A 20,570-nucleotide genomic window follows, 5' to 3' on the forward strand; every position below is an offset into this window, starting at 1 on the left:
TTTTTCGTAATAATTTTAGCTTATGATTAGATTACGATTAAAATTTTTTTTATAGTGATAAATTAGAAGTTATAGTTTGTAAATGGATCTCAGTAAAAGTAAAACAATATACATACAAAGTATTTTTAAACAACTTATATGTATATAAAGTACAAGTAAAAAATACTTTGTGTAAAATATAGAAAAACAAATGAAATATTTTTCGAGGAAATAGGAAAAAAACTTTCTTGCACAATTTCATATTAACAGACACGAATGTTAAAAAATCTTTCTTACGTACACCGAAAGACAGATACGGCGACAGCGGCTAGCGTACGTAATCCTAAGTAACAGAGGCAGGGGATGAGAGAACGGCGAGAAATAAGTCATCGGCAATCCGGCCGGCGCGGTATGTAATATGTATGCATACCGAAGAACAGATGGTGTTTTCTACGGCGACAGCGGCTAGCGTACGTAACCCTATGCGACGGAAGCACGGAATGAAAGAACGGGGGGAAATCAGTCATCGGCAATCCGGCCGGCGCGGTATTCTCTCACCTTCAGAAATGGTTTCGTGATGCGACGGCGGCTAGCGTACGTGATCTTGACGTGGTGTGCATCGAACCTCACACGAAGCACGCGCGTAGATGTGTCGCAGAGCACCGATCACCGAGGACAGGACTGACTGAGAGGGGAACTACTACTATCTCTCCCTCTCCCGTACTCGGCGGTCGAGAGTGGGGAAAGACATACGCTAGTCGCCGTCGTCGCAGCAAATGTTAAATTTGCCTTTCAGTGTTACATATTAGCATAGATAATTTTTATGAAATAATTTGAAATAGTGTTAATATTATTCTATTTTATAATTATAAATTTTTATTCTCAATCAGTTTATAGCGGACCAAATTCACAAGAATAATTGCAAAGTTGCTAGAATTACATTGTAAATAATTCATCCACACAGTGACCTTAAAAAATTATGAAAAATGAGAAAAATATTAACAAAATAGTGGCTTATACAAAATAATCTATTTTTATTCATAAATATTCTGTGTCACAGTGACGATTGTGTTTCGCGGGCGAAAACACAGAAATTCACTCAACTATTCTTCATTATCAGATTGCTCATTCTGTATAAGAAAAAATATGTGTGTAAAAAAATTAATAAAACATCTGAAAAAAATATAATGTGATAAACTATTTTATTCTGCAGATAACAATGAAAATTTATTAGCTACAAGCGGCACACCGTTTTCCTCATTCGATGATTCTGCTGAGTCATTTATTACATTTGATGCACTTCCTGAATATTCCGTCAGTCTTTCTTCATTATCACTTTCTTCACCTTCAGAAGACATTTGAGTAGGTGTATTGTATGGCGTCTTATCTCCTTTATTTCTCGCCTGAATCCATCTCACAATCTCAACTTCTGCATCATTTTCCCATTTTTCTACAAAAATGTTATTGTCTCGTAAACTATTTAAAAATTGTTTTAATTATATATTTTTTTTTATAGAAAAATAATAAATACTAAAAATAAAATTAATACTTTTATCGATAGTCCAATTCGGCGGATATACGTATAAACAAATTTTTCCTTCCAATGTCATTCGTAATAACGAATTTGCTGCTCTGTATGTATCCAGTCTAGCTGCTTTTGCCGTTTTAAAATCTCTTTTAATAGCCCATCCATCACAGATATCCATAGCGGACCAAGTATCATCGTTCTCTGGATGTGGAATCTTCAATAATTTCGGTAAATTCACTCTTTCAGCCAAAAATTGTACAACGGTATATGGTTCCCTGACTTGAGCGATTGGGAATGAACCCATTAGTATTTGCAATTCTTTAGGCACAGTCGAAGGAAAGACTAAACCAGGGCAATCGCACAAACAAACAGTTTTCGTAAGAAAAATAGTTTGAAAATGCTTAGTGTGTCCAGGAGTGCGTGATACACTCACAACTTTTTTGCCTGTAAAATAAACACTAAGATCAATATCTTATATATATTAATTTTGAAATTTCATAACGTTACTTTAAAAAATATTAAATATGGAGTATAAATAAAAAAATAATAAACGTGTAATACAACTGTATAATCAAATGGTTTTGCTTACCCATTAAGGCATTCATCAAGGAAGATTTTCCAACATTTGGCGTTCCAATACAACCAATATTCAAAACTCCATTTTTGTATTTTTCATGTTCAAAATAAGTAGTATCCTCCTTTTCTATCGTTACATCATCCTTGTGACTTATATCATCTAAATCATATTCTAAATGCATTTCTTCCTGTATTTTTTCATACCAGGAACTTAGATCGACTTTATCTCCAACAATATCTTTGCAAGCCTCCAGCAATTTCTGAGCTCCTTCCGCAGCCATTTTCAATTTTCCTTTACGCGATCTTTTCTTCATTCCCTCTTCGTTGTTCGTATTACCACGGAGATTGTAAGTAGGAAATGATGTGAACATTAAAATATGTAGCTTCGGATACTGATTACGAAAGTACTCTTTCCAAGCCACTACCAATGCTGGAGGTGCTAAATCAACTTTGTTTAATACCAAAATCATATCCTTCTTTAGTTTTTTCGTTACATAGTCGTACAGATATGGAGGAAACATTAAAACGGGATATCTGATATCGACAATAATTAAAAGAATATCCGACATCTCTAGAACCCTCCACAATTGTCGCCAGGTTTCTAAATTCAACTCGAAATAACTTAAGCTAGCTAATTCCTCCATGCTATTTAAGTATTCCTAAACATAAAAAATTATTTATCAATAATAATGTATTCAAAGTAAGTTACGATTTTTTCTTTAATACAAAGTTACTAATTATATACCGTAAAATATCTCTGTTCTTTCATTTCCAATTGTTCTTTCGTCATATTAAAATCCCAAGGTGGTCGCTTTGGCATATCAATCCCAGGTGGAAAATAATTGTCGGAAATCTCTTGATCCTTCAGACTTGCAGGTTCTATACTTTTAAAAGCTCGTTCTTTTCGTTTTCGTAATTTCTCAGCAGACTCTTGAAAAAATTGCAGAGCATATCTATTCCGTGCAGACTTGCTATCTCTCGGTTGTTCGTTAATTTTTATTACTTGTCTCTTATGTTCAGCATTGTCATTGCTGCAACTTTCTTCATCGTCTGGATTTACTGATAATAAAAGCACATACATATTTTTATAGAATCAGCTGTTTGCAAATAACAAGTTAATTACATAATAAACTGCAACTGCAGACAATGTTCTTCAAAGAAAACTGAATTGTGTGGCTTTAAATTCTTTGATCTCATTAATATTTACCCTAAATACATCAAGATACATACCGAGAAACGTCCGTTGACGTTGCTTTTTAGCTTGCATTTGTTGCTTTTTAGCTTTACCGCTAAAAGGAACTCTATGCCTTCCTTGAGGCATTATTCTGCAGCTCCAGCCTCTGTTAACTTTTCCCAAGTGATTATCACAGACTTCTAACTCTTACACAAAGGTCGTAATTCAATTACGTGGTTACAAAGTTTATCTCGTCCAAGCGACCGAACATGCTGCACGCCGGCACTAAAAGTATTCTGCTCCTATACAGGACTGCGCTAGCACCATGATCCTCTTCCTCAGCCTTATGGTCGAATCAAACGCACTAGCGATCTGGTTGTCTACTTCAACTTCTCCAATTTTCGGCAAATGCAGCTGAAACAAACAAACCTCGGAGTTATCTGGAGTTATCAGACCTCAAGTCGCAAATACGCATTACTTGCACCAGTTCGTACACAAGTTTCGCTTACGCGCATGACACGTCCCCCTCTTTGCGTTTGAAAACAAAGATACAGGTCTACTAAGACAGTCGATTGAATTAAAGGACTTAAAGGGAGTAAATCGCCCGTCTTTTATCACTGTCACGAAAAAATTATATCGGCGATCGTGCCGATGTTATGAGGCGGTCTCTCTTTTAGCTGCTCCGTCCTTAGCAACAGTCGTGCACGGTTACCTGAGGTTAGGTCAATCAACATAACAATAGTGCACGGATTCTCTCAATCGCTCTATGTATCGTACACAGACGGGAGTAATAAAATTAAAAAGAAAAAAAAATAAAAAATAACTAATTGCTAAATGAGCTGTAACGAGGATCAAGAAGGATACAATCGGGAACGTGCATTTTTTAAAATGATGGCTTCGTGTCACAAAGCCAAGGAAAGTTGTGTAAAAAGAGAAATAGCTGAAGTGGATGCGAAAATCTTGCATTTGACTGGACCGTCACCCAGGTCGTGTTACGTTAGACAAAATATTGTAGAGCTGATAACGTTTAAACAATATCGCGAAAGGGAATGTAGAATTAAGACAATCAGTAATGAAACGAAACACATCGCGCTCGGAAAGTCACATTGTTCTTCGGTGTTTAATAAAGAAAAGATAAAATGCAGGAACGTTGAACATCCGGAGCTGGTTTTCGATATTGTTACGAAGGATATGCGAAGGATGCAATTGCGGCCGATGCAGCTGAAAGATTCGCGAAGCATATTATCATGCTTAGAAAATTATCTTGATATCAAAACAGTTGATTAGATTTTTTTTTTATTGATGACATTGATGAATTATATTAGTTAAGACTTAGATATTAAAATAAGTTTGCGTTGCAAATTAAAAAAAAAAAAGAATGCAATATAAATTATTTTTTTAATTATAACTATGTAAAAAAATGCGGATAATCTTTTGCACTTAGATGCGAAAGTAAAGACACTAAAATTCTCATGGAACAAAAACGACTTCTATGGATGTCTAAAGCAAGAGAATTGCGGAATGTACAATCGGCAAAGATTCAAAGAATTAAGTAAGGCATCTGTGTAAATTGTTTAAATTAATTAAAAATAGCACGTCTAATCTGTATTTTGAAATATCTAGAAATTTAAATGCCATGGAAAAATGGAGACTCGACAAACGAAGTTTTAATAAAAGCATGGAAAAAATATCGAAAAGAAACGAAGGTACATGTACATCGATGAATATTTTCTATTAAATATATAATAAAATTTAGACTGCATTATAATTAAATATTATATTATGCCAAATAAAGTATTTATTTGTTAGACGATATTCCATTCGCAATCGACATTGAAGATTATCCTTTGATACAAAAACGTCCACAAAATGCGGTATGATAATTTAACGTGCGTATTTGTCTGAAAAATAAATTAAAGAATTAATAAAAACATTTTTTTTTTCTTTAGGGAGATTATGCGAATAGTCACGAGCACGAAAAATTAGGATCAGTGTAAGTTTAAACAAATAATATATATTTTATTAAAGTACAAATTATAGGATGATGCAACTTTAAATATAACTTGCCATTTTCTAGAAATATAAATCGAAAGATTCAAGAATTATCAAAACTTTTGGAAAACTTTGATATTGCAAAATTAGAAACATTGACACCTAAATCTAAACGAAAATATCTTCAAACTGAAATGGAAAAGGTATAATTTCACATTATTTTGTTTTCGTCAAAATTAATTTAAAAAAAATTAAAATTATTAATGTTTATTTCATAGCTCTCACATTTTCAAAAGGAAGTGCATAATCTAAAAAGATACAACGATATTATAGCAGCTCCACAAAATTCTCCATTGAATACTTCATCTTAATGTTTTACTTTCAGTAATAATGGATTATGATAGCTTTTTTTTTATGTAAATGTCTTATACATATCACATTTCGTAGTTTCATTCATTACATAAGACATATATACATGCGTATTATTACAGTTACAGACCCGACTGAGGTAATCCATAAGAAAAAACAATGTGTGATGTTATTTTTTTTATAATACCTCTACGTAAAACCTAAAAAATCTTACTGCAGAAGACTGCAATGTATATTAAAAACTTGTAATTGAGCAGTAAACACTGAAATCTATCCATACATAATATATCTCATAGATTAAAACTACATATTTTAAAATATAAATTGTGTCATAATTCTTCATTGCTCGCATTTACTCGAAAGAGAATTTAAAGCACATAAAAAAAAATACGCTTTAGAAATTGTATTCGGTCGTTCTTATATATTAATTCCTTAAGAAAATACTTTGTTTAAATGAATTCGAAAGTTCCAACGACTCGTTAATGAACACACTGGCATTTTATCATGTACAGATTGAAAACTTTATATACATGCCATATTTAAGAAGAAATCTGATCAGATTTAAATCAATGAAATGATATAAAATGTCGTACAGCATAATTTATATAATTCATGTTGAATGAAACAAATTTGGTTATTTTTTTTTTTTTATATTCTTTTAACATAGCAGAAATAGCATTATAATATTAAAACTTAGCGCAATAATTATATATACATATGTATACATTCATATCAAATTCATATTATAAGATTACGCGATACTTTGAGAAAGATTAAATTGAATATATTAGAAATAATGTTACAAATTATTGGATATTCTCAAAAAGTATACTTATCGCGTTTGCACGTTTGTATTTAAAAAGGTCTTGACTAAAAGCGTTTAATTTTATTACTTGATTTTTTTTCAAGAGTTACCGTAATTACTTTAGGAGCTAAGAAATTGTTGCTTTCTTAGGAGATGGTCCAAGTAGATACACTTTGTTGACAAGAATCATTGGAGCATTAACTCTTTGTTAGAAACTTCTACACATAGTTTTGATTCCAGGATATTCTTCATGCGCCGGATTTAAATCAACGAACCCTAACTTGCCATAGAATTCGTGAGATTCTTTGTCCGTTAATGGCATCGTTGTGTGTACTCCAAAAGAACCTATCCCACAAAACGTATACATTTATATTATATGTTTATGCGTATGAGATATAGCATCGAATAAAACTTAAGTACATTAATAGAAAAATATATATTTAATTTTAAATAAATAATTGAGTTACCTATTTCGTTATGCGGCATGAAAAAATGAAATAAATGAACGAAAATGAAAAACTTACCATTTGCTCTTAAAGCGGCAAGTACGCAGGTTATTAAACGTTTACAAATAGACTGGTCTGTCACACTTGGTAATATACCGCATATAAGTTTCGATGGATGTTGTCTGCACAATTGTTCCGACACATCCGGAATAAATGAATGGAAGTACTGTATGGCATCCTACAATTTTTATTTTAAAAAGTTAATATGATAATAAATATATATAAAATATGTAGACATATTAAACGCTTCTGTACCTGAACATTTTGTGGTAGCTCGCTAGTGCTATTATCTAAGGGATATTTCATTCGCAACTCAGGAATCCAAGAAATAGCCATTTTCTGGTTATAAGATTTTATATTTAGCGTAGCCACTACGTAGCCTGCTACACCACTCTCATCTTCAACAACCATACATAACTCTGGACTTAACGTCAGAAATCCTCCGATAAGTCTAAACAAACAATTATTTAGAACAATTTATTCAAGAAAATAATAAGATAATATACTAATTATACACACCTGTCTGCTACCGCTGATGAAGTACAATTATTAATTTGATTGCACACAGCATAAACCGCTTCTTCATCACTTTGTAAGTACGGCCGAATTGTATATATTTTACTAGTGGGCACTTCCGGTGCTTTGTAGACGAATAAATCATTACCACTATCAACTGGGATTAATCTCTAAACACACAAATAATTTTTTTTTTTAATATGTCCCACTGTTTTTATGATCAAGCATAAATAAATAAACAAAAATTAAACATACCTGTAAATCAGCCGTAAGTCCACCGCGGAAAACCCATGGTTCCTGGTCTCCGCTCATAAAAGTTTCTTTCCAACCATTTGAAAACCCTATCCCAAGATACAAAATTGTTTTTAATAAATCACGAAATGCTGGAACTAAATTCGCGCGTTATGCGTGTCATTTAATTTCAATTGGCCTCCACTGCTGGGCATCAATTTTGCTTAAATCTTTAACATGCAAAGATACAATTCGATTGGAAATGTCTTTCTTTTTCTCGTTTATATCAGAATATTTTTCCAGTCCATGTCTCAATGGAAAACATGAGAAAAAGAATGATTTTATCCAATCGGATAACTAAGGTGCACCAATTTTTATAGATTCAAAATAAACATTAGTTAGAGAAGGTAAGTCTTGCGAGGGAAATATATTTTCTTTTGATAATGTAAACTATAAAATTGAAAATTTATGTATATTTCAAGAAATTTTAATTGTTATTGTAATAAATGTTATAATTTATTCCAGGGAAGCTAATATTAGTAACTAGAAAAAATTAGATAGATGTTGCACCAAAGCTCGCGCAATGCTAAACTCTTGAATTATGGATTAGAATTTAGGAAAAGTGGAATAATAGTTCACTTTGCCAATATGCGCCTGAAATAAAATTCTTATCACGCCTGAAAAGAATATAGTTTCTGAAACTAAGTAAAATAAATTAGTACAGGCAAGTTGGCAAAAGGAGCGTAGGAGCGTTGATCATTTAAGATAAAGAAAAAAATAGATATTTTTGCATATTTAAAATATCTTTGGTAACGTACAAGACTATATATATAGGTATTTGTAAAATAAAAAACTCGAAGAAGTATCTTTTATCACAAATGATCAAAGATCACGATTTGTAGATAGGAAATATTCAAGAGCTTATAACTTTCTGTTTGCTAAATCGTGCCGATTCTACGTCATTTGACGATGGACTTACTTCAAGAACGCAAAAATATATGAAAATTAGTACACGATGGTTCAATTATATCACGATCACACATATCATTACATATATGTTAATAAAATTTAACGAAAAGAAGCATTGTAAATAATTACATTATTTGAAGAGAAATGCATTACAAAAGTATGAAAAATTAATTAAAAAAAAAAAACACAAAATATTAATTTTCTTTCATATAATTATAAAAAAAAAACATATATGAAAGAGATTGTAAAACAAGATTATATAATTTGTCATATATAGTTTCACTGTTATCTAAAGCAGATTAAACGTATTTATCTGTAATCTTTGCGATATATGAGAAGTATGTCCATCGTATAGCAAATCGCGAAAATAAATGTGTTTTGTACACATTGATTTTTCGAGTTGTTGCAACGCTGCTTCTATGCAAACATTTCTCACTCGTGTTAAACGAGATATTTTTAAAGTTTCAAACATAAGTTCACAAATGCAACTCTGAGTGTAATGTTTGAAACTTTATTAACGCGCGCTTTCCACTGTGTTACTCAAAGATTGTTAAAACCGCATACATGTGTAGCTGCCCTGGGTAAACGTTGTCATCGTCGATGGGAATCTGCCAAACGCTATCAACAAGACAAAAAAACACAGAAATGCGAGTTAGTGAATGAACCAAAGCTATAATGATCCTGATTCACATTCCACAGGAGAATATTCGCTACAAATGTTAAATTATATACATTTTTTTATAGATACAGCGTACTATAAATTGTGAAAGTACAATTTTCGATTTAGAATTTGAGTACTAAATATAATTACGCAACAATTTATATCTAGAATAAACTCCTGTTTCATGTTATCTGAAAGAAAGTCGGTTGAGATGTTAATAGCTGGTATACAATTATTTTTAAATCCAGTATTTGTTCACCTCCATAAAGATGCTGTTGAACGTCATCTCATAAAAACACTGTTTTTATCATTACTACAAATAATTTTTTGCTATTGCATTGGAAAGCCACATCAGTTTATTTAATATGTTCAATGAAACGTGCATATTTCAATATTAAAAGTAGATTAATTGTCTTTAAGTACAAATATAAAATCTTTTAAAATATTTTAAAACGTATTTTTTTTTAATCTATAATTTAGCGTGTTGTATTATTAAATGTGTAGTAATACTAATTTTATTAAACAGGAAAATAGATGTTGTGGCTTGCCTATATAAAAATCGTCAAAATAAATCAGTAGCCGTTAATCAGAATCATTTTCAAAAAGATGTGTACAAGCGTTAATAGCAACAAGTATTAACTATATGAATATTTGTATCGTGATTATGATCAACTTTATTTAATACATATTTATTTATTCAAAAGTTTTAGTTTAAAATAAAAAAAAACCAATAAAGAGTAGAAACATGCTTATTTGTATGTAATTCTGATTTACGGCAAAGTTTTTTCTACGCGCTCAAATGCGATGCATTTATTTCTAATGCGCAGAAATAAATACATACTAAATTCACGAATATACAGTTTGTGGTGTGTAACACTTCCGAATATTACTGATAATCTTTATTACTTATTATTATACGTAAATTTTTTAAATTATGTTATTTCTAGTGCATTGTAAATGCGACAGAAAAAAAAGAAAGGAAACCTCATTATTAACATGATGCTATAATTATTAACTTTCTTTTCTTTAACATAATTAAAAAAAAATTTTTAACTAATACCTCAAAAACAATTAAACATTGCTTGAGCGAAAGTGACTAAGTTTTCTTATACCTGTTTAACATAAGCAATATCAAATGTGTAAAAATTATATCAGATTATTAATCAGTAATTTACGGATTTCAGAAGCATAATACATAAAAAAAAAAGATTTCGCAGCGCTAATTTACATCGGTTTACAAGGAAATAAAATTAACAATTATCATATATTATTACAGAAATATTATAATCTCACAAAAATATTGTACTAGTACGATATTTTTAGTGAATGTAACATTTTTCACTAAATATATATAATAAATATTTGTTGTATACCAAGTGCAACGTCAAAATTTTTCCTTAAATTCAGTTTTATTATGTCAGAGAATGTAATTGTACTTTAATAATCATTTCTCACAATAATTATACCTTAATAAAGTATTACGTAACCGTGTTTTGTTGTTTACATTCTTTAAGATTAAATTAAGTAGAAAAAAATTTTCCTTGTAAAAAGATTAAATTATGCAACAAAAAATAAGATAACGTTCACTTACCGATACGCAAGACACTTTTGTTCTGAAATATAAGTATAGGTAATGAATTATAATATTTCTAACAGAAGTCAACAACAGCTCTTGTCTGTAGTAAAATAGTATTTCAAATTTAATTAAATAGCAAAATAATTAATAATTATTTCAACATGTGCGATATACTGGAGCACACAATAAATATGGATATTTTAAATTAAAAAACTTAGCAATATCATAAACTTGCATTATTACCAGCGTACTAGCATTTCAAAGAGACTTTCTTTATATATAATAAAACTAAAAATGCTAATTTATTCTATGTAAAATTTTACTAATATAACAATTTTTTTTTATGTTGATTCATATATATTTCTGATATTTGACAAGAATTTATATATACATATTGTACATATTAAATTATAACATAATAATTAAATAAGAATTTCGTAAATAATATAAAGATTACTTTAATTGTAATAATTGAAATTGATAAATACAAGCGTTTAAAAATTGACGAGAAACTAAATTCCTTTTACTGTAAATTACTATTATTATCATCTTTATTATGCTTTAGTTTTACTTATTAATTATAAAAAATTAATATTTTTTTGAAAGTATATTTAATATATATTTAATATTGTCAATATATCAGATATCTCATATGAATCAAATATAATCAACTTACCCAGCCATTTCACGTAACTATTTAGAAGAGACACAACTCCTCTCATATCCCATACGTACGAATACAGATCGTATAGTAATTCACGATTATTGCAGTATGTGAGTCTTTGGAATAATCTGTTTACTGCATTACACATATCGTTCATTTTAGCCGCACGTAGATGCCACTCTTCAATCTGAAACCATTTATTATTTATCTTATATTACTCAACTTGTTAATATGATATTGTTCAACTTAATAAAATAATTTTTTTTTCTTACGTCTGATTCAGATGCTGATTCTTCTTCCTTAGACTTCTTCATAACAACATAAGCATTGCTCTTTAACCAATTAAATTCTTGCAATAATTGAATTCCTTGACCTCCATGTTCAAACGGCAAGTAAAACAGATCGCACAGGAGTGATAAATCTTCCTGTGTAAGTTGTTTATCGACATCCACAGGTTCTTGTGATGACGCATCTGCGTTATCGGAGCTTTCATGATTTTCACTGTCGTTTTCTATAATCATTTGTGTACCATTTGTAACCGTGGGAGAAGTACCGTCCACTTCTACTTGCATACTTGCAGAAGCTTCGCTGCACGTCTAATTAATAAAAATCACACGGTTATACATGCATAATTAGCTTGATAAAAATTTTTAATAACTTACAGAAGAGTTATCTACCATAGCGTCATCCTCCGTTGAAACTTTTGCTATATGCGCTGGCGAATTGTTCGGAGTTGTATTACAATCCATAGGTTCCATAGAAGACAATCCTATTGAGGGCGAGTCACCGGTTATATTGGCGGATAACGTAGTCAAAACAGGCTCGCTAACCACCTTTATGTCTGACACTAAAGAATTCATCACCGGTCCAGACGGAGGTTGCGCGAAACTGTCGCTACTACTTGTTACAGTTGAGCAAACTTCGGCCAGTGCTTGAAGATGATTAGAGTTTGCCCCAGCCGTAGACGTGGCAGGAACTGTGGTTGTCGTCGTCGATGTAAGACTCATACATGTATTTACAGAGGGAATTATTGGAATAGGTATTGTAGGTGCAACACATGGTTGCGGCTTTGCTATTACTCCCCAAGCTGCTTTTTTTTTGTTAAATTCTAACAACCATTCACTTATTGCATTTTTCAGAGCGTGTCGAGGATGATACATATTTGGTGATAACGTCGATGGAACATCTTCACCAAGAACGCCATCCTCTGTTTCAGTCTCTAATTTAATATCCGCTGATACGGTATCATCTGCAATATAGATAATATGGAATTAGTCAACATGCAAAAGACTAGTTTCTAACGCAAATATTCTCGTAATATTTTTCTCACTTTAAAGAAATCGATAAAATAAATGTACTATAATAAAATATTGCAGTAAATATCGTACTTAAACTTAAGTCTCTTTTTCCATCCACATTGCATCTGCTCCATTGAGCCAAAGTATGGATCGCTATAAAATTCGCTCCATATTCGCAATTGGGATTAGTTAAAACTCCTCTAAGCTTAGGTATAAGATCAGGAGAACGACCAGAATATGGCCCAAGAAACACCCTCTTCTGATCGTAATCGTTAGCATGTAAATTATCCCATATAACAGGTGGTCTTCTAAGCACTTCTGTAATTTCTTCAATAGACTCCACAGTTAAGAGTCTGGATATGACTTTAGGACCAGTCCACATTATATCAATTTCCTGAGCTAATTTACTTCCAAGTGTGTTAAGATATTCCGAGGTCGCAACGTTGGGCATTGCACGTGTCGCACAATATTGTGTGGGACACAAAAGAAAACGAGGTTGGCCAAGATGTTGAAAAATATCATTTGTAACAGATACCTGTTAAAAAAAAAAAAAAAAAAAAAAAAAATTAGTAAAATACAATATAATATGTAACTACAAGTATCAAAATTTAAGAAAATAATCTTTATAATAAAAGGTAGCATACATACTTGAGCATGTGCAAATGACTGAAATATTTCTTTATCAGCTTCACTCATTTCTGGCTCTATATCATCAAATAACAATGCAAATGCTGTACATCCAAATTGGCTAACTTGTTCTAGTTTTCGCTTCAATGCTGTAACTTCCTTTGAACTAGAATATGTGATATCCAATCCTGGCGATAACGCGTAGTAAAATGTTATTCCATATTCCCTAGCAGCTGTAATTAAACCAGTGAGGTGTTCGGCTTCTTCTACAGTATATAGATCCCTCCAATAAGCGCGATGTTTGTAATCATCTTTTGGTGCATACAGATATGAATCCATTCCCCATTTTTTCAATCTGGTAATAAGTATATAATTTACAATTAATAATAAATTATTACCAATGTAATATATTGAAAATATATCGATATATATTTATAACAAATTTAAAAAATACATTTAACATTACTTTTGAAATAGATCCTTGCGTTGCTCGGTGGTCCATGGTCGTCCGTAGAAACCTACGAGCGAAAAAATACATTACGCTTGTTTAAAGAAAACAAGCTTGCTCGGGGGAGGAAAAAGGATGCTAGTGTCACCACCATAAGCGGCTTGGGTTACATTCCTACGGCTAATAAAGTACCGTGCGGCGTACGTAACGTAGGTCCACGTACCTTCCACAACACCGCAGATAAAGTTGCCGTTCTTCGTGTTGAGATTCGCGTCCCCGTTCGTCTCCGTCATCGCGGATCGCGGGATCTGTCTTCAAGGGTCTAGGAGGCACAGAAAAATGGCCCGCAACGAGGGAAGGCGACGAAGAGGAGGTGGAGGAGGAGGAGGCGGGTGTGTGCGAGTTGCAAATGCGAACGACGTTGCTACGCGTACGCCGCGCGATGTGATGGCGCGGGCACAAGTGACACGACTAGCGCGGACATTACTCCACCCGTGATTCCCGAGAGAGAGCTCCGAGAGCCAGAGTTTTCGCGCGAGGTGGATCAGCAAACACGACAGAGGCTGCACCCGAATATATATATATATATATATATATTATATATATATATGTATTGGGTATGGACTCGATCCTGTCGAGATTCTCGATAGTTTCGAGGTGACCTTATCCAATCACGTTCACTCCCCGACCTGTGTATATTGGTCAGACTGATCGGAGTCGTCACAGACGGAGATATGTTGGTGATGTTGGGCATAACGGGTTAGTGAGCGAGTGCGTTGCACAGTGAATAATACGTTTCTCAGGTATATTTATTTGTCAAACACGTCATATTTTTCGTTTACTATCGTACTTAATAGATGAATCTTGTAAATTATCGTCTTTTACGCCGCAACCCGCACGAAGTCGTTTCTTTTTAGGTTAGATGCATTAATTATTGAAAGTGATGTCACCTGTTTGATGTAATTACTCATACTCATATCGCGGTTATAATATTTTTTGTATTGTTTTAATTACACTTATTGTACGCCCGAAACGATTATTATGAAGTTTAATACACCATTTTGCTGACAATTGTAAAATTTGGTTTCGACAAGATTGACGGTGAAAGAGCTGTGTTCAAGAAATCGGTAATTTTCCGCAGCACTGATTTGTTACGATATAGACACTTCTGATATCACTATCATTGTCAATTTAATACCATTAAAATTACTTAATTTAATTTACATTAACGTATTGTGTTAAAGCACTTATTAAATAGTATATTCCCGAGACGCATAATTATTACAGAACGTTAAAAGCACTATTATTCAGTATATTCCCGAGACGCATAATTATTACAGAACGTTAAAAGCACTTATTATACAGTATATTCCCGAGACGCATAATTATTACAGGCCGTTAATTGAGATGTGAATAATGCTGCGGATTGGAACATTGATTTATCTCGTCCTGCTCGTTTCGACGGCAAGATGCAGCGACATAACACCCGCCGTGTTCGGAAACGCACAGTATAGTATGCCAGCTGCGTTTGGCGATTTCAATTCTGATGAATTAACGGACGTGTTCATGTTGAGCCAGGATACACATACAGTGGAGATATTTTTGGCGGCAGAGCAGGAACCCTTGCTGCGGCCTAAGCCAGATTTAAGTTGCCGCTTTGATGAGCATGTAACCAGTGTGGTACCGGGTGACTTTGATGGCGACGTTTTTATGGATATCCTAGTAACGACGTTTAATCGCGAGTCAAAACTCACACATGTGCATATACTGTGGGGTGGGAATGGCCATCTAAACTGCAGCAAAGAATGGAATTCTGTTATAGTGATGCGGGATCAGCCACTGGCAGTGGATTATAATCGAGACATGATAATCGATCTCTTTGGAGTGGACCAGCACGGCAAAAGAATGTTCTGGGTATTTAACGAGAATAGAACCACTCCGCAGACTCACGAAATGACGAGTGTAATACCATTAACAGAGCCTGTAAGAAGTCCACACTCCAACGCTTTTCTAGATTTAAATAGCGACTTTTTACCGGATATTGTGGTAACCACAAATAAATACTTCGAGATATGGTTGGCCACAGAGCAAGGATTTGAATTTTCTTATCAGATCAACCTTCCATATAATATATCGGTTGATAAAGATTTTAAAGGAGAATTTGGACAGACTCTTTATCTGGATGTTGAGTTGACTGGTAAAATGGCTCTCCTTCTGCCATTGTGCTTCGATCAAGCTTGTACTAATTGTACAATAATGATGTACTTGAACGATTGGCACAATCTGCGTGTTAATTTCCATGATCCTAACAATGTCTTGTGGGGTTTCGTGAAGCCCAATGGTCGTCGTTATACAGAAACTATCACTCTGCGCGGCGGCGATTTCAACATGGATGGTTATCCGGATTTGCTAGCGACTCTACAGTCCGCCAAACAAACGCAATCGTTCTTATTACAGAACGTGGCATGCAGCAACTGTGCTGGCTTTAATCGTACCTTCGAGATTAAGTGGCAGGCGTTGAATCCGTTCTACAATGAGACCGCAATGGCAGTATTTTACGATTTTTATCAAGACGGTATTTTGGATGTAATTCTGGTCGAAGTTAACAAAGCAAATGCGAACGGCAGTTACCTCACTGCAGCATTCAAGAATAGTTTAGACTACGACGCAAATTTTGTTAAAGTGATGGTGCTTACTGGACGCACTAACAGCATGTATCCCATTTCACCGGGTTCGCTCGGAAAGAAGAAGAGAACATATGGCACCAATCTACCGGGACCATCGATCGCGTATAGAACCACTACACAGGACGGCAGTCCTCGCAACGCGATCGCTGCGCAATTACCTCAAAGCGCACATTTTTCACTTAACTTACCATACACTACTTTTGGTTTAGGAAGAACACCCAATTTTGTGGATGCTCTCACAATAGGGGTACGTATAAAAAAAAAAAAAATTATTCTACCGTTAATTATATCAATATAAATTAAAATTGATATAACATTAGTTTTATTTTTAAAGGATTATAGTTTTAGACGATACGTGTATACAACAGTAAACCATTAATCCGATTAATTTAACGTTCAAACTTTTGACTTTGTGCAATTTAATTAAAAAAAAAATGTTGAGAATATTATCATTTAAAAAGATATATCTTATTTTTCAGGTTGGCGGCAAATCACGAGAATGGCCGCAAATTATTCCCAATTCTCAGATGGTCGTGATACCGAATCCGATTCCCGAACCATCGAGGTGGAAGGCTCAATTATTCGTTACACCCAGTAAATTAATATTGCTGAGCGCGGCCGCCCTATCCGGCACCTGTGCTTTAATCACATCTCTGATTCTTGGTTTATATTGGAAGGAGAGGAGAGAGGATAAAATTGAGAGGCTCCAAGAAGCGCACAGATTCCATTTCGATGCAATGTAGAAAAATTGAATATTGCGAAAGAAAAGGAGGGATAGGATAATGATAATAATATTCATAGTTTATTTAAGATATCGGTTTAATGATATATAATAATTTAATAATAAATAAATCGCGCTTAATATCCTATTCAAATTCGCGTAAAACCCTCATACTCATCAATTGCGACTTCGACAGCGTACGAAATGCCGCGTTTTTTCTTTTTGTTAACCATAGAACTTTTTACTTTCGATACGAAGAAGTTGCCGTCAGAGAATGAAAATAACGATTTAACGATTTTTTTTTTTTTTTTCTTATTCTTATAAAGTGGCAAACCTTGTCGGTGTCTTCTTCTCGTCGCGGGGGACGATTACTTCGTAATATATTAACAAACGATCATTGCCGGAACAATTTTCCTTCCACTTTTTAGTCGCTGCGCATCGTACACGCCGTAACATTCTTTCGGTCAGTTTATGCTAAAAGGGATGACTCGCTATTGGCATCGGTCATTCTTTATGGCAGGGTTCAAGTCGTTGAAGTACGGATGTGCCATTGCTTCCTCCGCCGACAGCCGTAGAGCCGGATTACACACTAATAATCTCTATAAATAATAAATCAGAAAATTTATATAATTAAAAACGATTCAGGGTTAAAAAACAAATTTATTGATATCTAATTAAAAAATTTTTCTTAAATCACGTAAACTTTTGCTAATCTATTTTTTAGAAAAATAATGACAAAATTAGAGAAATAATTTTATATATTTTTATATGTGTTTTTATTCTTTTTTCTAAATCAAAGCTCGAAAGGTAATATCGAGACTTAATTTCTTTTATATGCATACATGTAAATACATGCATGTGCGCGCGTACGCAGTGAGGGTGTGTATTATATACACGATTTAAATCATTTCTACCTTGTCATTCATATTCGCATTTAGATGATATCCTAAATTATTTATATTCTAGTCTGATTAAATTTTCTTCATTTTGCATTTTTTTGTTAGATCGTTTTGTTAACTCGTTAAATTATTACAGATTTATTTGTTTTAATAAAGTTTGATAGTTTGTACTGTTAATAATATTTTTTCTATAAATAGGAAATATGCTAAATAATTGCGCTTATGTTCCGCTGTTATATTGATTAAAATAAACTGTTTACCTGGAGTAAGTCTTTGCCTCTTGAAGTGAGCTTGGGTGTAACCTGTGCCAGTCCTTGTGTGGGATGGTACTGTGGGAATGGTTTATAGTCAGGGAGCGTCGTTAAATCTGGCCACGTCTCCTCAGTCGGTGTGCCCAGCATTTTAAATATTCTTTTTAATTGATCATCTACATCTGATCCAGGAAAAAGTGGTCTGCCAGCATTCGCTAATTCTGAAATATCGAAACAAGATGTTGATTATTTTAAATTGATTGTAGATACCCTGTATAAACTCGTCAATAATTTGCTAACAATCGTTATTTTAGGAGGAAAAAAATCATAATACAATTACCAGCGAATATGCATCCCGCACTCCACATGTCAATGGACGTTGTATATAATTTTGCTCCAAAGAGAACATCTGGGGGACGGTACCACAACGTAACAACTTCCGCTGAGTAACATTTTACAGGAATACCAAATGCTCTTGCTAATCCAAAATCAGCGAGCTTCAGCTCCCCATTCTGCAAACAATTCTCTATTTAACATATAAATATATGAATACAGTTATAAGATTAAAAAATTTTTTTTATGCAGAAAAACATTTATATAAATATACCAGAAAATATCCAAGAGATTAGATGCTATAAATTGATCAGTAAATATTCTGATCGCGCCTCACCTTGTTGATGAGTAAATTCTGCGGTTTGAGATCTCTGTGCAAAACATTTCGGCTGTGACAAAAAGCCAATCCTCTCAACAATTGATACCTAGAACAAAAGATGAATTTTTTTTACGTAACAAAATTTATTTTACTTAGATAATTAAATTTTCATATATACACATCGCAAAGCATAGGCCTTACAGGAATGATTTGACGACATCCAGGTCGATCTCTCCATTTAGACTATCAAAGTACTTCTTGAGATCCTGATCGCAGTGCTCGAACACCAGCGTCAGCTTCTTATCGCTGTGTAGCACGTCATAGAGACGAACTATATTCTTATGCTTGAGTTCTTTCAGAAGACAGATCTCCCGTAATGCCGACGACGGTACACCCTTGAGTAAAAAGTAAAGAGCACACGAGCGATAAGACGCTGATATCAAGGAGACCGACGCCGCCGGCCTTCGTCGTGGGGGGATTATTTTCGACGCGACACGAGGCGAGCGTTACGTTATAAATAAAGCGCGCGGGCGATCGATTAATTAGATTAATCGGAACGCCGGTGTCGCGGCAAAACAGCAAGTGGGGATCACCGACGAGGGAAGAGGAAGCGGAGGGGAGGAGAGTTCGCGAGAGAGAAAAGATGAGGGGAGGGACAAAAAAAAAAAAAAAGGGAAAAACAAAAAAGAGCGAGGAAGAGATAGAGAAAGACAGATCGGGCGAGCACTACCTACTTCATCGTCATCGTCCAGCCGTACCCGCTTCAGCGCGACGATTTCGTGTGTCTCGCGATTCTTGGCTTTGAACACGGTGCCATAAGTGCCTGGAAAATAAGAAAAGCCGAGTCGGGAAGGATTAGTTTATAGATCGTACGGGGTAACGCGGGTCTTGTTGTGTTGACAGAAGGAGCAATGGAATGACCACTGTGAGGCGAAAGGGGGGAGAAGGACCAAGCCGCGCGGCGGGTCGCCGGACGACAATTCTTTTCCGCGGCCGCAAAGAAGCCTCACCTTCTCCTATTTTCTCGAGCTTCTCATACTTTTGCATATTTTTGCTGATACCACGGGCGGAACGCGCACGCACGCACGCACTGTCGCGCACAGTCTCGCCACTGCGCGCTCGCGGCACAACCGACACTCCAGGTTTGTTTCTTTTCTGAGCACCGGAGGCTACACTGCGAGCATCGCGACTGCAGCACCTTTTAGTCAAGTGTTTGAATGTTGAAACCTGCGAGAGAATTAAAAATAATTCTTTTAATGCGCGAGCTCTTTTTTTTATATAATTATAATTATTTGATTTTTCTAGTGAAAAATCGATTTTGTGGATTAATGGTTCATGCGACCGGTTTTAGGTGAAAATAAAAACAGATCATCGACAGCTAGGCTATTACGAAATTACGCGGGTTCTGGTATGGCTACCAACTATCGTCTCTGCACAGTCG

At 34.1% G+C, this 20,570-nt stretch overlaps 5 protein-coding genes across 11 annotated transcripts; 2 read left to right on the forward strand and 3 right to left on the reverse strand.

The window, feature by feature from the left end:
* Positions 1 to 990: 990 nt before the first annotated feature.
* On the reverse strand, positions 991 to 3,906 carry Ns4 (Nucleostemin 4). 5 transcript variants are annotated; one of them, XM_070654871.1, is made up of 7 exons: positions 3,767 to 3,906; positions 3,314 to 3,671; positions 2,829 to 3,142; positions 2,097 to 2,742; positions 1,529 to 1,951; positions 1,229 to 1,429; positions 1,041 to 1,152 (listed from the first exon to the last, which is right to left on the reverse strand). In XM_070654871.1, exons 2-7 carry the CDS (start codon positions 3,402 to 3,404, stop codon positions 1,079 to 1,081), a joined length of 1,749 nt encoding a protein of 582 aa, XP_070510972.1. In that variant the 5' UTR covers positions 3,405 to 3,671; positions 3,767 to 3,906; the 3' UTR covers positions 1,041 to 1,078. The 5 variants fall into 5 exon arrangements, with proteins under 5 accessions (XP_070510976.1, XP_070510972.1, XP_070510973.1 ...); XM_070654872.1 differs by having other exon boundaries at positions 3,752 to 3,855; XM_070654875.1 differs by lacking the exon at positions 3,767 to 3,906 and having other exon boundaries at positions 991 to 1,109; positions 3,314 to 3,745.
* A 185-nt stretch (positions 3,907 to 4,091) lies between these two features.
* Positions 4,092 to 5,662, forward strand: LOC139101610 (uncharacterized). Its single transcript, XM_070654890.1, has 7 exons — positions 4,092 to 4,243; positions 4,702 to 4,809; positions 4,881 to 4,963; positions 5,067 to 5,131; positions 5,207 to 5,250; positions 5,335 to 5,452; positions 5,528 to 5,662. The coding sequence occupies exons 1-7, from the start codon at positions 4,092 to 4,094 to the stop codon at positions 5,618 to 5,620; spliced, it is 663 nt and encodes a 220-aa protein (XP_070510991.1). The 3' UTR covers positions 5,621 to 5,662.
* Oga (O-GlcNAcase) lies at positions 5,252 to 14,475 on the reverse strand. 3 transcript variants are annotated; one of them, XM_070654863.1, is made up of 13 exons: positions 14,143 to 14,475; positions 13,938 to 13,989; positions 13,493 to 13,826; positions 12,935 to 13,379; positions 12,224 to 12,795; positions 11,819 to 12,142; positions 11,559 to 11,733; positions 9,210 to 9,263; positions 7,701 to 7,786; positions 7,449 to 7,615; positions 7,185 to 7,380; positions 6,948 to 7,107; positions 5,252 to 6,768 (listed from the first exon to the last, which is right to left on the reverse strand). In XM_070654863.1, exons 1-13 carry the CDS (start codon positions 14,210 to 14,212, stop codon positions 6,632 to 6,634), a joined length of 2,772 nt encoding a protein of 923 aa, XP_070510964.1. In that variant the 5' UTR covers positions 14,213 to 14,475; the 3' UTR covers positions 5,252 to 6,631. The 3 variants fall into 3 exon arrangements, with proteins under 3 accessions (XP_070510964.1, XP_070510963.1, XP_070510965.1); XM_070654862.1 differs by having other exon boundaries at positions 12,209 to 12,795; XM_070654864.1 differs by lacking the exon at positions 9,210 to 9,263 and having other exon boundaries at positions 12,209 to 12,795.
* A 90-nt stretch (positions 14,476 to 14,565) lies between these two features.
* On the forward strand, positions 14,566 to 18,491 carry LOC139101600 (T-cell immunomodulatory protein). Its single transcript, XM_070654870.1, has 3 exons — positions 14,566 to 14,722; positions 15,314 to 16,853; positions 17,086 to 18,491. The coding sequence occupies exons 2-3, from the start codon at positions 15,336 to 15,338 to the stop codon at positions 17,347 to 17,349; spliced, it is 1,782 nt and encodes a 593-aa protein (XP_070510971.1). The 5' UTR covers positions 14,566 to 14,722; positions 15,314 to 15,335; the 3' UTR covers positions 17,350 to 18,491.
* Cdk5 (cyclin-dependent kinase 5) lies at positions 17,387 to 20,271 on the reverse strand. Its single transcript, XM_070654896.1, has 7 exons — positions 20,140 to 20,271; positions 19,864 to 19,952; positions 19,331 to 19,524; positions 19,148 to 19,235; positions 18,818 to 18,989; positions 18,487 to 18,698; positions 17,387 to 17,926 (listed from the first exon to the last, which is right to left on the reverse strand). The coding sequence occupies exons 1-7, from the start codon at positions 20,174 to 20,176 to the stop codon at positions 17,819 to 17,821; spliced, it is 900 nt and encodes a 299-aa protein (XP_070510997.1). The 5' UTR covers positions 20,177 to 20,271; the 3' UTR covers positions 17,387 to 17,818.
* Between the last annotated feature and the right edge of the window lie 299 nt (positions 20,272 to 20,570).

The sequence above is a fragment of the Cardiocondyla obscurior genome, linkage group LG04, assembly GCF_019399895.1.
Source record: "Cardiocondyla obscurior isolate alpha-2009 linkage group LG04, Cobs3.1, whole genome shotgun sequence".
In the NCBI taxonomy this organism is placed as follows: Eukaryota; Metazoa; Arthropoda; class Insecta; order Hymenoptera; family Formicidae; genus Cardiocondyla; species Cardiocondyla obscurior.

Excerpts from the sequence above, each read along its gene's own strand:
- Oga (XM_070654862.1), bottom strand. The coding sequence starts at position 14,212 with ATGACGGAGACGAACGGGGACGCGAATCTCAACACGAAGAACGGCAAC. Across the intron at positions 11,734-11,818 it reads AATCAGCATCTGAATCAGAC|ATTGAAGAGTGGCATCTACG; the intron begins GTAAGAAAAAAA and ends AAATGGTTTCAG. Across the intron at positions 7,616-7,700 it reads GACTTACGGCTGATTTACAG|AGATTAATCCCAGTTGATAG; the intron begins GTATGTTTAATT and ends TTGTGTGTTTAG.
- LOC139101600 (XM_070654870.1), top strand. The coding sequence starts at position 15,336 with ATGCTGCGGATTGGAACATTGATTTATCTCGTCCTGCTCGTTTCGACG. Across the intron at positions 16,854-17,085 it reads TGGATGCTCTCACAATAGGG|GTTGGCGGCAAATCACGAGA; the intron begins GTACGTATAAAA and ends CTTATTTTTCAG.
- LOC139101610 (XM_070654890.1), top strand. The coding sequence starts at position 4,092 with ATGAGCTGTAACGAGGATCAAGAAGGATACAATCGGGAACGTGCATTT. Across the intron at positions 4,810-4,880 it reads GCAAAGATTCAAAGAATTAA|AAATTTAAATGCCATGGAAA; the intron begins GTAAGGCATCTG and ends TGAAATATCTAG. Across the intron at positions 5,251-5,334 it reads CACGAAAAATTAGGATCAGT|AAATATAAATCGAAAGATTC; the intron begins GTAAGTTTAAAC and ends GCCATTTTCTAG.
- Ns4 (XM_070654871.1), bottom strand. The coding sequence starts at position 3,404 with ATGCCTCAAGGAAGGCATAGAGTTCCTTTTAGCGGTAAAGCTAAAAAG. Across the intron at positions 1,952-2,096 it reads CTTGATGAATGCCTTAATGG|GCAAAAAAGTTGTGAGTGTA; the intron begins GTAAGCAAAACC and ends TTTATTTTACAG. Across the intron at positions 1,153-1,228 it reads ATCATCGAATGAGGAAAACG|ATGTTTTATTAATTTTTTTA; the intron begins GTGTGCCGCTTG and ends TATTTTTTTCAG.
- Cdk5 (XM_070654896.1), bottom strand. The coding sequence starts at position 20,176 with ATGCAAAAGTATGAGAAGCTCGAGAAAATAGGAGAAG. Across the intron at positions 19,525-19,863 it reads GGCTGGACGATGACGATGAA|GGTGTACCGTCGTCGGCATT; the intron begins GTAGGTAGTGCT and ends TTTTTACTCAAG. Across the intron at positions 19,236-19,330 it reads GATGTCGTCAAATCATTCCT|GTATCAATTGTTGAGAGGAT; the intron begins GTAAGGCCTATG and ends CTTTTGTTCTAG.